The following is a 15548-nucleotide window of genomic DNA, read 5'->3' on the forward strand; positions in this document are numbered from 1 at the left end:
CGGAGTCAAAGGCAGAGGAAGGGAAGGGGGTATTTGAGTGGAATGAGTGGAGGTAGAAAACTGCAGTGACAGCAGAATGAATAAATTGAAAAAGTCTCTCATTGTAAATTGTCTATCGCTCGTGACAAACGATCTGATAGGCGAGCGGCCCCGGTTTCCGACGCTTCCGTCCCAATAGAGCTGTGAATAACTGGTCTATCTCCACACTGCTTAGCACTGGCCCCGCACTTAATAATTCATACAGTGTGAAATATTTTCCCCGGTACAGATATGCCAAAGAGCTGCCGCCAGCAGGCAGAGGGGCGTAGAGGAGGGGGGGGGGGGGGGGGTGTCCCTGTGGTGCTAATTTGGGGGATGGTGACGTGCGTAGTTTTCTGAGGGGGCTCTAGTTTAGAGGAGACGCCTCAGACACATTTGCTCTCCTGTACGCTCAGTCTGAAATGCAGAGAGTGCACATGACATTTAACTCTCGGCTGATCTGCCTGCAACCAGGAACAGAGAAGGAGAATGCGTTTCCATCTGAGCTGACTGAACAATGTTAGAAGAGACTGTGGGGACAAAGAGAGGCTGTAAACCTGCTAAGTAGTTTTTGCTGTTTGCCCCAGTGAGTGTTGTGATGCTGTAACAGGTTGTCTTTGGACACCTGCACGGTTCATGTCTCCTGTTTCCATAAGCAGACTTCTTCTCCTGCAACTCCGCACCCTGACCTTATTGTCCACCTGGTTCAAAGTGCTTAGCTCACACGGCCTTATTCTCCACAGCTTTAATGGCCTTTATAAAAGTGCGTGCATAGATGTGTGCACTCTTGAGTTTCTCTGTAATAGTGTCAGGCCATGTGGGTCATTTTTGTGTGATGTTGCTGTGTGGTTTTGTGCAGCTCGTTCCACTGCGCAGTCCTGTACAAACTGGGTTTTATGGTTCGCATTCAGGCCTTGATACCAATTATGCAAACTATTAAAAATTTAAGGAGGACAGTCTTTTATAATTTAATCCTAAAGTAATAGATTCTATTAAAAATGCATGAGAGGAGCTTTATAGATGGAACTAGAATTAGTGTCTATCAAAGACTCTAGTCAAGGATGCAGGGGGAATGGGCAGGGGGAATGGGCGGCAGGAGTGCTGCTATTGCCTCATTATTCAAATAGGATATGATTACCATAGAGCAGAAGTCCCTCAGAGCTGAAGCAGAGCTCGCCGGCCACTGAGATCATACACAGGAGGAGTCTTTTTGAGCAGGTAGAGCTCCCCTTTTCTGCTGAAATGAAACTGATTTAAGGTTTCCTCTTTTAACTTGAATCAAACAGGATTCAAAGTGACGTGCAATTTGTTGTGCTTTAAAGCATTCTGTCGCTGAAACGCTCTTTGTCTTCTCCAGTTTCTCCTCCCTGGTGTTTCACTCAGGATTGTTTAGTCTTGCCCTTGCTGAAAGCATGTCGAAGGTGTTCAAGCATGAAAACAGGAAGCCTGCAGAGCTCTAACTTAATGGCTCAAGCAGCAAGCAAGTAGCAGACCTTTAACTGGCCTCTGTACTCCCTGGTTTACCCCGCAGAGCTTCCTGGACAGGTGGAAAGCAGGAGGAAGACTCTACCAGAGTGAATGTGCTCTTTTCAACAAAGCAACCACATTTTCACTCTTTTGTACTTTATCCTACACCGGCAGGGGAGCTAAACAGTTTTTCTGCATCACAGGTTTTATGGAGAACTGATAGCAAGTGAATTTCCTTCTGTTGTCATTCTCTCTTGCTTCAATAATTACAGGTGCAGCGATTGAGATACCACAAACTGCCTGTGAAAAGGCTCTGAGCTTATTAATCTGCTGAAAGAAATGGATTGTAAAAGCCAATAAAAATTGGAACCTCATGAAGCTTATATGGATTTGAAGTTGTGCCTGGGAGGTAAATTCCTTGGCTTTTTGATGTAATGGTTGCCTGTTTATGGAATAAATCCAACAGGCTTAATCGATCATCTCCGTGGAAAGGTCAAGAGGAGAAGCTGTGGTGTTTGAAGTGCTTATCCCGTGGAGGAGTGCCAGAAATGTGACACCTCCTTATGAGTGGGTGGTGGCAGGCAGATTAGTGACGGACAGGGTGGCCCAGGGGGATGATTTAGGGAGATTCAGCTCTAAATACTCTGTGCATATCAGAAAGAGAGAGAGGGGGAAATCGTAAGCTGCCTTCCCCCAATCCCCCATTTTCAACAGAAAAGCATATTAGTAGATTAAAAAGAAAAATTCCAGAAAAAGAAGAGGGGGAAAACAAGGGGGTCCCAGCTGGTGGGGAAGGGTGAACAAAAGTTTATTGGTTTTAACCTTCTGTCCAAGCTTTCTGTTAAATGTTGCTTGAAGTTAGCGGTCGGTTTCATCTCTCTGCACCCTAATCTAATCTGGAGTGGGTGGCTACGGGCAGCATCTGTGCTCTGAGTTGAAATCGGGCTTTCTCTCTGCCTAATCCTCTATCCAGGGATCACTCAGTAGGGTGAAGACAATTACTAGCCTGCTTTCTCATGCTAATGGAATCTCTAACTAGATCTTAGAGAAAGAGGAAAAAATAGATGAAGGAAGAAGAGAAGCAGGGACAATGGCGCAGAAAGATGACCCAACTAGAATGGGTTTTTAGATTACTGTTTAATTATTGATAGAGACCCAGTTGTAAGACCTAAGGTCAAGATTTGAAGAGCATTTTCTGAAGAGGGAGATATATTATCAGGGTTTTTTTTTGGTGTGTGTATGTGTGTGTGTGTGTGTGTGTGTGTTTGTTGTGTGAGGAAGTTGCTGAGACAGGCCCTGATGTCACCCACATATCAGCAGCTGTGTGCTCCACATAGTCTGCCTTTCACCTTTTTATCACCTGCCTCCAGCAAGGTGTCTGGAGTGGTTTTAAATTGCATTAATATGCAAGAATTTATAGATTGCCTCCCTTGGCATTTCTGCAGTGAGGGGAAGAGAGTATTACAGTCTTCGTCTACACTAATTACTGGGTCTTGGCAGTGTTACCTGTCTCTTGTGAAGGACAAACCAAGGCACAGAGCAGTAACACACAGAACAGAAGGAGCTCATTTTCTGGGGAGTCTTCAGGAAGTCTGCGGGGGGAATTTTTACCCTGATATGTTTGATGCGTTGGGAGTTTTGACAACCATAAAATATCCCTACTAGCGACATCAATAAACTAAACGACTATGTCCAACTTAAAGCTAGAAGCTAACAGGCTTTGCACCTGATTCCAGTGACAGTCGCACGTTCGCTCATACCGTTGTTGTTGAACGTACCAACATATATCTTCTGTTAATCCTGCCAGAAACTCAAATGGACTGTCTCCCGGTGTGTCAGCACATCTAAAAATCATGGCAGCTCAAGAGTAAATCTTACACCAATCGTGTTTGCCTTGAAGAGTATCTAAGACCTGAAACAGAAAGCAAGTCCTGTAAAAACAAATCACAGGAGCAAAAATCCTTGAGAATGGCAAGACAATCAGTCTCCACATGTGGCGCTATCTCTGCGATGACCTCGCTTCACGATTCTCTGCGTGGATGGTCAAACTCACTGATAACACAGGTCCTTATCAGGCTGCTTTTGTCATGGGAAGCATTTTAAATCATTAGAACATGCCAATGTTTTCATTATTTCCTAATCATTGAGCAGTGACACCAAGGACCTTGCCAGTGAAAAAAACAAGAGATCAATGCTTTAACACTTTCAGTGAAGCTCTCCCCCTGTCAGGTTTGTTCTTAAAATCTGCAAGCAATAACTCCCCGTCCTTGCTGTGGGTTTCTGCGGTTTCTGTGTTTATCTGTTGGCCTGTCAGAGAAACTTCTTGGATTGCTGCTGCACGAACATCTTGCTGCTGTTTGTGCCATCTGTGCCTTTAGCCAGCAGGTGATTACCAACCGCAGCCTCACCTCCCACTCTGTCCAATTGGATTGGGACTGCTGGCATGGTCAGGGCTGGCTTTCAGAGGGAGCAGGATGACAACAGCTGGATAGCACACATTATGGAGTGAAGGGAAAGGCTGAAATGAGGAAGAAAAATATGTGCAGAAAAAAAGCCTACTTCCTCTCCTTAGCCATCTTAGCTGTGAGCACTTGTGTCATCCTCTCTTTTCTAGTCCTTAATATCCAGCAGAGCAAAAATGGCTTTGTCACACTTCAGATATATCAAATGAGATCAGTGTCAACATTTCAACGGTGCACCGTTTGATTGCCTTGTGGGCTCCACAACACTCTAATGTTATGCATGGCTGAGTATTGGATCCATGACACCCTCCAGTGACAGACAGTGGAGCTGTCCTTTGGACCAGGAGAATTGGGGTCACCTTAGGCCCTGCAGAGAGCGCTGTTTGGAGTCTGCAAATGAGAGAAGAAATCACATTGTTTGAATTTAATTATATTCCATTGATTTATTGAACAGCCATTAATAAGCATACATTTCCAGACAGGGCCCTTTTGCGGGAATGTTTTCCTCGCTCTCCTTTTTTTTCTGTCTTTTCTCTCGCCTGCTCACTCCATTTCATCATAAATTGACATAAGCCTTTCTTTGAAGTTCAGGAGCCAAACTGAGGAATGACAGCACAACAAACAATGAACAAAACACAAAAAGACAATGAACACTGTTTGAATATTCAAGTGAGCCACCATAGGACGAGTAGAGGGAGAAAAAGAGCCCTTGTTTTATTGTTGTTGTGTTAAGCCGTGAATGGACCTGTCTGGGACAATAAAGGATTGTGTCACGTTGGGATAAGAAATTCTGCAATATCAACAATGCTTTACAAATGGTGTGTAATAAGGTTTACTCAGAAAATATAAATCCAAGCATGAAAACTGAGAAAGCGCAGCTCATTTTTGGCTGAATTTAGGTTTGGGGTGTTTGATTTATGTATAAACGTCCTGGCTGCAAGGTGAGACTGCATTCGTGGCAGAAATCATTAAAAGTATCATTTTTCTGGAAAGATATTTGGTTTTTAATGCAGCCAGATTTCTGCTAAATTAACAGCAGCCCTCTGGTGTATCTGTGATCAACAGTCTGGTGTAAAAAAAAAACAAAAAAAACTGCAGCTCCTCTCCACATCTGTTCAATATGTCACAACATTCACAGGGTTTCAGTGTGAAAGTGGTTTGAGATGACAAGCGACGCTGCTGCCTTACAAAACAACACAACAAAGGGCTGAGGCAATAAGAGGAGAAGCGGATGTGTTTCCCCTGTGGTTTGTCTGACAATCTTAAGCCATGCTCTCATTGCTCAAAGTCCCTCGCTGGCATCAGCAGGAGCACCGAGGCTCAGTCATGTTGCAAGAGCACCTTGGTTTGTAGTGAGCTGCAAACAAGCTGATTTTACCAAGGGGACTCTCCAAGCAGCACAAAGGCTTCTGTTAGGTTTCAGACTGATTACTTCAAAAAACACAAATAAAACACAATTTTAATCTGAATCAGAGATACAAGGCCGCAAGTCAGTTATGATGTGAGTTTGGTTGTCTTTCTCCTACGCTGCAGCAAGGAAAATTTACTCAAGTTTCTTAAAATTAGAACTTTATCTTATAAGAAACTTAAGTACATTTTGCTTGCTGCATTGACAGCCATTTTTACTCATTACAAGCTATGCAGGCCTTTCTTCTTAATCTGGACTTTTCAGGTTTATGTGACTTACTGTATATGAAGTGTAATGAGAAATTTTGATTAGAAATAAGACTAATGCACTTGGTAAGAAGGGAGCTTTTGCTATAGTTTATACACTGCATTGAATCCTTTTAATTTAGTTAAACACTGGTAAATCTAACCCATTATGAAGGTAAAAGAAAGTAGTTTTGTTGGCCTTTATAATATTAATTTGCTCTTGTCACACCACCATTTGGACATAGCTGAGCCTAACACCTGATTGGTTAAAAGCTGATTTAATTGTTCTCATTTTTATTGTAAAACATCTAATCTGAAGAGCATTCTCTCTACTAGTTTCTAGTATCTAGTGTTTCTTAACTCTTTTGTCATCTTTCTTATCAGTCATATTTCTGAAGACACTTCCTTGCACTACCATACATTACAATTCACAAGAGATCAACTGAGGTCAAGGTGAAGTTAAGTTATACCTCTGTAAACTGGACACAAAATGTAGTGTAAAAAACAGATCTTTTAGTAAAACCTAGCAAAAGCTACACATGTAATCTTTCTGAGAATATCTGCCTCTGGTGTTTCCCAGATCTGCTGTGGAAGATGCATTTTTATCCTTGTGAGCTTGGGTTGCAATCACTTGGAGCAAGTAAGTAATAATGAGGCTTGAATTTTACTCTCAGAATGTTGCTCAGGCAGCGGTTGAAGAAATAAAGGTTAATTCATTGTCATGTTCTGAATTTTTCATTGGACCTTCTACAGATCTCATGTATTTGTAACACATCCTGCCAAACTGAGTCCTGTTAGTAGGTTAACGTCAGAGCTGTCACTGAATTTTGAATCATTATCATTAATTTTATTCATCCTCATTTACTCCAGGCTTTGTATTTTCCACATTTTGACTATGGCTGCTGCGTGTCAGAATGGCTCAGTGCCTCATGAGCACCACATTTACCATTAATGAAACCTAGCCCCTCACAGAGATGCAGCAGTTGGCTGTGAAGTCAATTAGTCGTCGTTGCTATTACAGGGTTGACATTAGTCTAGGCAGGCGTGTTTTGATTAGAGATGACAGACGACTCGCTGCTATTGGATTGCCAGACATTCCTCACCCTTCATCCCCTGGGTGAAGCTATTGAAGCTGACTGGAATATGGAAAGCCAAGAGCTGAGTGTTTTTGCCAAGATGCCCTTCATCTGCAGAAAAAAACCTCTTATAAATATGACTGCATGGCAGACGTGGCTGTGTAAGCCCCAATAACAGTGACACTCTGCATCGTATATATAAGAATCAGCTGCCAATATGTTATTCCAGCACTGTATATCATGGCAGTAAAGCCTAAACTGTAGGCTTTTACACACAATGGCCTTTTGTTGTGCAGGTTATTTATTGTGCTGGTGTGAGGTTGTGCAGAGCATCCAGGGGCTGGTATTGTTGGGGAATCAGTGGCTCTTGTTTGTGGAGCTGGGAGGGTTTGCTAACAATGCCTTTTTTATGTCCCGCGGTGTGTGCATGTGACAAATGTCTCCTCACAATTTTTGTTTGTGTGTTGTTTTGTTGTTGGTGGATTTGTGTGGGTGTTGATCTGGGTCAGCGTACATAACCCTCTCATTGTGTTCTACGTCCACATAGACCAGTTTTGTATCAGGTACATGTGAGCATTAGTGTGTGTGTTTCCAATGTACAGTATGAGTGCAAATTATTTAGTGCAGCTGTGTGGAAAGTGGCGAGCTGAAGGGCTTTAATGCCAGTCCTTCCTAATGGAGCCTTTCACTCTGCCTCCATTCATGTGACGGTATGGTGACGGAGGAGGGGGGGGTGTGTGTGCAGGGATTAAGAGGGTAGAGGCAGTGCCTTGTTAAAGAAAAAGAAAGGGTTTGAGTGTGTCGATTGGATTAACTTGTTTGGGCTTATTAAGAGGGGAGACACAGCAGCTTGTTAAAAGCACTGCATGGGGCGTCCCACAGAGAGGCTGCAGGGTCACCATTCAATTAGGCTGAAGCCCCGCCCCTGCCCATTGTAACGGCTGTCTGCCAGGCTCCAGGACCACGACTGGTCCTACACAGGGAGGGGGAGTTTCACTGGAGACTCTTTAAAAGCTTGAAGATTGGTTATCTATTAAAAGCAGGATAATATTAGCCAAGGCTGCTTCTATTCCAGATACAACGCCAGAGTTTTAATATCTACAGCATACTAAAATTACACGTCGCCTGACTACTGAGTGATACTGAAGAATTCTAAGAAGCCTTGGATCTAACAATTCATTGTTTTCTCCTTCAAATGCCAACATTCTGATTGTTGCTTCGAACAACTAGTTTTGATATATATGAACAGATTGGGATTACAGTTAATTAAAAGGCAAAAATCTGTCAAAGGAGGTTAACTCTGGTTAGCTGTGTTTAATTCAGACATGCTACATGCTAACAGGTCATGCTACAGCCTGCATTAGTGCTAAATGTTAGCGCTGAATGTAAATTGTGAGTGGCTGGAAAAAAAACAACTTTATTTTGAAAAAAGAAGCCATACATTACATATGATAGATATTTTCTTAATTCAAAGCATATTCAGCTTTTCCCAGACAAATATAATCTAACTGGCAAAATCAGAAACTGTCTTATCAAACATGAATCAATCAAGACTGAATCTGGACAAACACTCCAACTCCTCTTTTGCTCCTTAACAGTCTCTGTTCCACAGACACATTTCAGCCCACATCAAAGAGCATTATGTTTCGGTACGCCCACTATCAGCTACCTCTCTGTCTTTCACCTGAAACATTTGCAGCTCAGAACACACACAAACACCCTGTTTATTCACCCATGACCACCCTGTTCCATCCTGCACTTGGCAGGCTGCTTATCTGCACAGACAGCTTTGGGCGCGGGAAGCCATCTCCTCTGATCTCCTCTGCAGTTTAAGAACCTTTTAACTCAGAAATAGCCCTCCGCCGAGCCCACCGACTCTTGATTCCGGCTTATTCCCTCATCTCGTGGGACTGATCTTCCGCCCCCATCGCAAACCCTGCAGCAGCGTTAGCAGAACGGGAAAAAGCCGATAGACATCCTGGCTTTTGAGATATCCCCGCACTGGTGTAATAGGAGACCTAAGAGTGGATTTGATGAGTGAGTGAAGTATAGGTGGGTTTTCTAACAGTGCATGTAGAGCAGTGTGTGTGAGATTTTCTTCCTGCACCTTCTCAGGGATTGACCCGGGTGTGATGGGCTATTCCAGGGCAGCTGGATGATGGGTCACTGGGGTTTTAGCTGGGAGATAATTTCCTGCAGCTGATAGACATCTGCTAAGTAGTACAAAAAGTTAATAGGAGGAGATGAGGAGGGAAAGGGAGACATGACAAACAAGCCAAAGACTTGCTCCTTCTGCCTTGCTCTTAAAGGCAATAATAGGAGAAAATTGGTTCTCAAAATTGAATTGGAAAAAAAGTGGGTCTCTTTCAGCCAAGTTTAATGCCTCAGAATACATTTGGTGAGCAGCAAATGGAGAAAAATGGAGGGTAGTTAGACGATTGTCTTTCATTTCAGAGAGGGGAAAACTGTTGAGGTATCCCCTCCGTTAAGACCGGCTTTTAGTCTCAATCTCCTCCATGTGTCCCGCTCCTCTCTCTGAACCACTATCTCTTAACAAATGGGCTGTGAGGACGGGCTGGTTGTGAAATTAGTATCCTCACAAAGAGGACACAGAGAAAGGATTATGTGAATAGCCCATAATGAGCTCAAAGTGCCAGTGTGTTTGGGCCAGGCCTGCCTGTGTGAGAGAGGAAATGGCACTGCAAGCGACCTTTTTTCACTCAAGCACCTGGCGAGAAATAGAGTGGCCCCTCTCTCCCATCTGCAGTGTGTGTGTGTGTGTGTGTGTGTGTGTGTGTGTGTGTGTGCGTGTGCGTGCGTGTGTGTGTTAGAGTTAACAAGACGAGTCTAAAGATTTAATTTACTAACATTAAATGAGAGAAGCACTTTTTTTGTCGACAACATTTTAACACCATCAAGGTTGTGCTAAAAGTGTTGTGTGCTGCCTCTTGCAGGTTTTAAAAATACACACTGACTTAACATGTTAAGTGTGTTACACAAGCCTCGGGGTCTGAGGTCAAATTTAATGTCTTGAGAGAAATGTTTTATTGACAAAAGCTTTTAATGAGTGAAGGATTGAATTCTTTGAAGGATGACGCCTTTTCCAGTAACACCTGCTTCTAATCTTTAAGCATCCAAACCAGGGAATTCATTCCATCTTAATTACAGGCTGTAAACTGGTTCGTATTTGTCAATGGTGCTTCAGTACTTCTTTTGTCAATAGTTTTAATCAGGTTAGGCTTTACCAGAGAGAAATGTGTTTTATTTGTGACAAACAGTGGCAGTAAACTTGGATCTACTGCTCTGATTTGAAAAGCTGTAATCTGTGCAAAGAGGACTGTAAAGGTTTATACAAATGTTCCTGTTATTGTAAATGTAGCTGTTCTTTTATTTTATAAAGATTTAAAATGGCGATATCAAAAATTCTATGAGTCAATACAAAAAGTGGATGTTCAGAGAGAACTCATGGTCAGAAAAAGGACTTAATTATTTCAGAGATGATTTATACTACAACAGATGATTTAGCATGATCTGAAAAGCAGTAGTTTAGTTTATTTAGGTCATGAAATCAAAACAGAAGAAACTCTAATTTCTTAAATTTAAACACCTCTTACTTTGAAATCATGGTTTTCAACCTTGAGCAATTGTTGCAGGAACATTTTCTCACTTAGTAGGTTTGATGGAATGCTTCTGTTATTGGCTTCATATTTTGACGGGTTTCACTGGTGATCTATATTTTCTTTACCCTGTAAATGAGCTTTATGTACCGCCATTAATTCATCTGCTAATCATTGTAATTGCTTTCTTTCACATAAAGAATGATAATCTATACAACTAAGTAATGGGCTGATGGCAGGTGGCTAAATGTTCATTTAGTGATTCACTGAGAAAATAAATAACAGCGGACAAGCCTGTGACAGGCACATGAGAAATCATTTTTCAATAATCTGCCACGCATCATGGCGGGAGACGCTGGCGCTGACAGCACAGATGAAATATTTGCCTCTGCTCTTTGTTTTAATATGGGAAGAGACCGGCCCAGATGGAAACGATAGTGTTTCATATCGATGCATTTTGGATTAGAAACTGAGGCTACAATGTCTTCTGGGCTTTTATGTATTGTTCTCAGTGAAGTAAGAGAACCTTTTTCCTATCAATGAACTATACAGAGGTGTGCATCTGGATCTGTATAAAACCCCTTTTTGGACCTAAATGTTTTGCTTTAGCTGTTATCACCTGGCTCATAATCCAAATAGAAGAGTTTGTAATCAGTCATCATTGTGCTTTGTGACACTGCTATGTTTCTGATGAATGATCCCCTCCATGCTACTCGATTGTTGAGGGTTCTCAGTGAGGGAGCTGTGGGTTTTCTCTGTAGTGTGTCCTGTGTTTCCACTGAGGTTCTGATGGGCTTTTTGAGAGGAAACTAGCAGAACTGCCTCCGTCTTCCTGACTGAAGGTGGCTGTGGGGAAAAGTGGGAGTGCAGAGCTGGAGATTTATGGCCTAGAGGGAGATTGATTAGTGCCGTCACTAGCCCTGATGTACGGTTGGCAGTACCCCCCCAACCCATCGCACATATGCAACCATACGCGTCAACACACAGCTACACACACACATCCAAACACACGGCTCAGTCCCCCAGTCCTCTCCTGACAGTCCCCCAGAGCTGTTGCATGTTAAGTTGCAGCAGACAGACTGCTGTTTTCTCAAAATTACCATTTTTTTCTCTGTCCATAGATAAGGCCATCAATCACCACGTACACACAGCTGCCCTGGAAGGAATGTGCCTGAGTGCTGCTGCTCTCTGTGTGAGCCTGTGTGTTTGTTTTGAGGACGCTTTCATAGACAGGAGATGCGGTCCAATGGTCGTGTGGATGTGCTGCGTGAAGCTGCAGAGTGACCGGCCCTGGACTGTGCTCTGAAACCGTGTCAACTGCACTGCTCTGGTGCAGGTGTGTGTTTATCATTCAGCACACAGAGCTGAGAGGCAGGCAGCTGGAGGCATACTTCCCCAATTAAATCCTAAGTAAAGAAGCCAGACCATCCAGCCCAGAGCCAACTCCTGCAGGCTAACCGGACATGACTGAGGTTTTGACCCCCGGATCATCTCGTTTTACTCACTATGTGTTCCTTTCTTTTTCTTTTCTATTTTGCTACAGGTTGGCCGCAGAACTCCCTCGGCTGTAATACCGTGCCCACCTCGCCATGCTGGCCTGTCTGCAGAGGAGGCAAAATCCTCCACCCCAGCACCCGGTGTGTGCCAGCAAGACCCTGGAGCCTCCACAAATCCTCGGACGGAAATGTGAGTGTACAGAATTATGGGAAACTAATATGGAGGTTTGGAGTTCAGAAAGTGAAGAAAAGATTGACTGTTAACGGCAACGGTGAATAAGTGAAAAGAAAATAGACTTTGTGTTTCCTGTTGTTTGTTACTGAGTTTCCATCGCTGTGGACTTGGATTTGGATTGCCGGGTAGTTTAGCTGTGCTGATTGTGCAGTCGTGGCAACAGGGCTGCACAGACACTGCTTAACGTGCCTCACTGGCCCCGGGTGACCCTCAGGGTCTGTAAACATTTACAGTGTCTGGTCCTGGCCGCCTGTAAAGCATGACAGCTGCTCTGTTTGCTCTCTGAGCACCTCCCTCTGTCCACTCACAAAACAGTGTAAAGGGACAGAGATGAGCCAGGGCTGAAATGTTCCACAGCCGTATAAACTAGTTCCAAGCAGAGATAGCAGAAGCAGTTGGGCATCTGGAAGGTGAATTTCTTCCTAATTTTGTTGAAGCTTTTGGATAAGCCATTTTACACCAAATATTTGTTCAGATTATTTAATGCTCCTTGAGTCTTTAGCAGCCTTTGTTTATGTTGCAGGCCTATGCGCTAACTCAAGCAGATTGAAAAGGAGTGCCGACTGAGAGCAGGGGAACATTAACCTACCAGTTTATACCTCAGCTACATAAGCCTTTAGAAGATTCTGTTCTTCTCCATCATATTGGAAATAGCACCAGACCTGCAACCAGCCCTGACCCTAAAAAACTCTCTGACATAGGTGAAGAAATAAAGCACTGCGTCCTCCCTGGCCAATTAGCTCTTTCTTCTGCTCAAAATCACTTTACAGCTGTATCCTACATAGAAAACTAAAGTTTCAAACAAGACAGTGGATGGCTCTTACCTCAAATCAGAATCTGTTTTGCTGCTCTGTATGGATATTTTTGCGGAGCTAAAAACAGAGAGTAAAAAGATACCTGAGTGCATTGAGACATTGAGGGGCCACTGCTTAGCTGCGTGGAGTTCAACCGGGCTAAGAGGTTACAGAGAGGTGAAATCAAAGCAAGGACAAAGAGGAACTATGTGAAATAGAATTAGATCAGGTAAAGATGGAGAGGAAGGAGGGATAAATGGAGGGGAGTCCTGAACAGTCTTCTTAATCGATTCCATCCCTCCAATTTTGCAGGATTAGCCCACTTCCTCTCAGTGTCTTTTTTTATTGAGGAGCTGCAAGTGGGAGTCAGGCCTCTAATCAATAGAAAAGAAGAACAGTCTCCAGTCCTCCCTTTGACCACCACTCTCACTGACCCTCTCTAACTCTCTAACCCCCCCCCCCCCCCCCCCCCCCCCCCCCCCCCACCCACACACACACACACACACACACTCTCTTTTCCTCCACCTGTTAAACCCTTTGATTGACAGACTACCACAGCAACTGACTTGAGGTCCATAATGAGGATGTTTGAACATAATAGCTTCCTTTCTGTCCTTGGAGCGGGAGGGAGGGGGGGGGGGGGGAGGGGGGAGCAAGTGTTGGATTTCCACCAGTGTGTAGCTCTTGGCTTCAACAAGGTGGTTGTTCATTCTGGCCGAGAAGGGGTGCAGAGAAGCAGACAGTGGGTCTGGCTGAATAGGTGGGCACACTCGGGTCACCATACAGAGCAGATCCCTGCGATTGATTCGTTTCATGGCCCAGTTTGTGCCAACATGTAGGGGGGTTTGTGGGTAAGGTGACCTGGGCTCTTGACAGGAGGCCAAATACCAGAATACACCCCTCAGAGAGCCGGAGAGTGAGAGCACAGGATTGGGATTACCTGGCTTTGAGGTAGAGGTAAGATGTGTCATTTGCATCTGCTGTCCTTTCCACAGAACTGTGTGTGTGTGTGTGTGTGTGTGTGTGTGTGTGTGTGTGTGTGTGTGTGTGTGTGTGTGTGTGTGTGTGTGTGTGTGTGTGTGTGTGTGTGTGTGTGTGTGTGTGTGTGTGTGTGTGTGTGTGTGTGTGTGTGTGTGTGTGTGTGTGTGTGTGTGTGTGTGTGTGTGTGTGTGCGTGTGTGTGTGCATGTGTGTGGAGATGAGAGGGCAAGAAGGGTTTTTAGAGAAAGCCCCTGAATGCAGATGCCGAGTGGCTGCACAGTTCATTGATGCGACTCCCATTAAAAATCCCTCATACCCTCAATAAAAAAGGACTTAACTGGCTCTACCATCAGCTGGAAGCGTTCAGATCGGCTTGCCAGACAATCAATTTCCCCCAAGCGCACAGAGCTTAGCGGGAGAAACGGGAGGCGGAGAGCGGGATGTTTCCATTATCACAGCCCCGCTCTGTGTCTGGACTCGAGGGGGGTGGGGGGGGAAGGGGTGAGGTACTGTAGAGCTGGGAGTGCAGGAGTAGAGAAAGGAGGGAGGAGGGGAAAGACAGACAAGTGGAGAAGAGAGAGGGAGAGAAGCAGAAAGGCAGACAGAGAAGCTGGCTTTTCAAAAAGCCATTGACCGCCTGCCCTTAAAAATATCATATTGGATTAGCCTCACAGAGACGGCCTTTTGATATTTTTTTCTCTGGCCGTAGAATTAAAAGGAGTGCAGAGCATTACTTGAATTATAAATCATAGCTGCGCTTTCTCTGCGCCCAAATTCCGCGCATATGTGGCTGCGCCAGCCCCTGTCATTTTTAATTAAATCCCCCCTTATGGGTGACATTTGTAGCATGCCCCCCTTCCCCTCCTTCGTCCTCCCCTCCTCATCTCTTTACCACTGCCCTAGATGAAGACATGAAAGGCAGAGACGGCAGAGGAGCCAGGGTCTCTTATCCTGCTGTGCCCCAGAGAGAGGTTGCCCATCCAAACAGATGAGAGAGAAGGCACCTGCGAGGGGAGATGGGTGAACAGATGCCAATGACCCTGGCCACACTCAAGCGGCAGCGTCCTTCCTCTCTGTCTGTCCCTCTCATTGATTGTTGGTTTTAAGTCACCAAAACATAGGATATCTGACAATTAATATTATTAACTCTAAACACTTGACTGCTACTGAAAATCTTGAGGGACTTAAAGCAATATTTCAAGTTACAACGTCACATCTATCAACCTATTTGGTTCTTACCCAGAACTTCCAACAGATACGTGTGCAGCGACACTCCGTTAGGGCTCCGTGCCCCCCCCCCCCTGTCCGTCCGTCAACACTCACAGGTGGAGCAGCATTGTTAGACAGCTTAAGTGCAGAGAAAAAAGAGTTTCCGCAGTAATTATAGCAGACTCGCGACAGTGCGAGATAATACGATGTATGTGGTATAAGACCGTATCAAAACCCACACACACATAAGGTTATTGTTCTGAACTGTCAAAACGTAATGTTTTATTCTGAAAAATAAACCGGATATTTGAATTTTGTTTCAGTGACTTCCTGTCCCTCTTGAATAGCTCCGTGGTAAATTGATGCGCCGTGCTCTGGCATCCGGCAAAAATAGAAGCCTTGTGTATCTGCTGCAGAGGGCTCCAGACTGCCAGAGCTACGACGGAGCTGAGACCAGTGGAAGCACACACATTGAATAAAGTAAAAATCGATTAGTTCTGCTGCTAAGGCATGGCGGAGCGGAGACAATCAAACATGCATC

At 44.3% G+C, this 15548-nt stretch overlaps 1 protein-coding gene across 2 annotated transcripts in view; it reads left to right on the forward strand.

Annotated features, from left to right (window-relative positions):
- The window catches only part of fam222aa (family with sequence similarity 222 member Aa), a 46527-nt gene that overhangs the window by 13187 nt on the left and 17792 nt on the right, over positions 1–15548 (forward strand). The window contains exons 2-3 of one of the 2 annotated variants that reach the window (XM_020649885.3): positions 11415–11629; positions 11837–11979. In XM_020649885.3, coding sequence (XP_020505541.1) covers positions 11883–11979 — 97 coding nt within the window. In that variant the 5' untranslated portion in view covers positions 11415–11629; positions 11837–11882. The remainder of the gene's footprint in view (positions 1–11414; positions 11630–11836; positions 11980–15548) is intronic. The other variant, XM_020649884.3, reaches the window with a different exon arrangement.

Source organism: Labrus bergylta, chromosome 2 (genome assembly GCF_963930695.1).
Source record: "Labrus bergylta chromosome 2, fLabBer1.1, whole genome shotgun sequence".
Taxonomy (NCBI): Eukaryota; Metazoa; Chordata; class Actinopteri; order Labriformes; family Labridae; genus Labrus; species Labrus bergylta.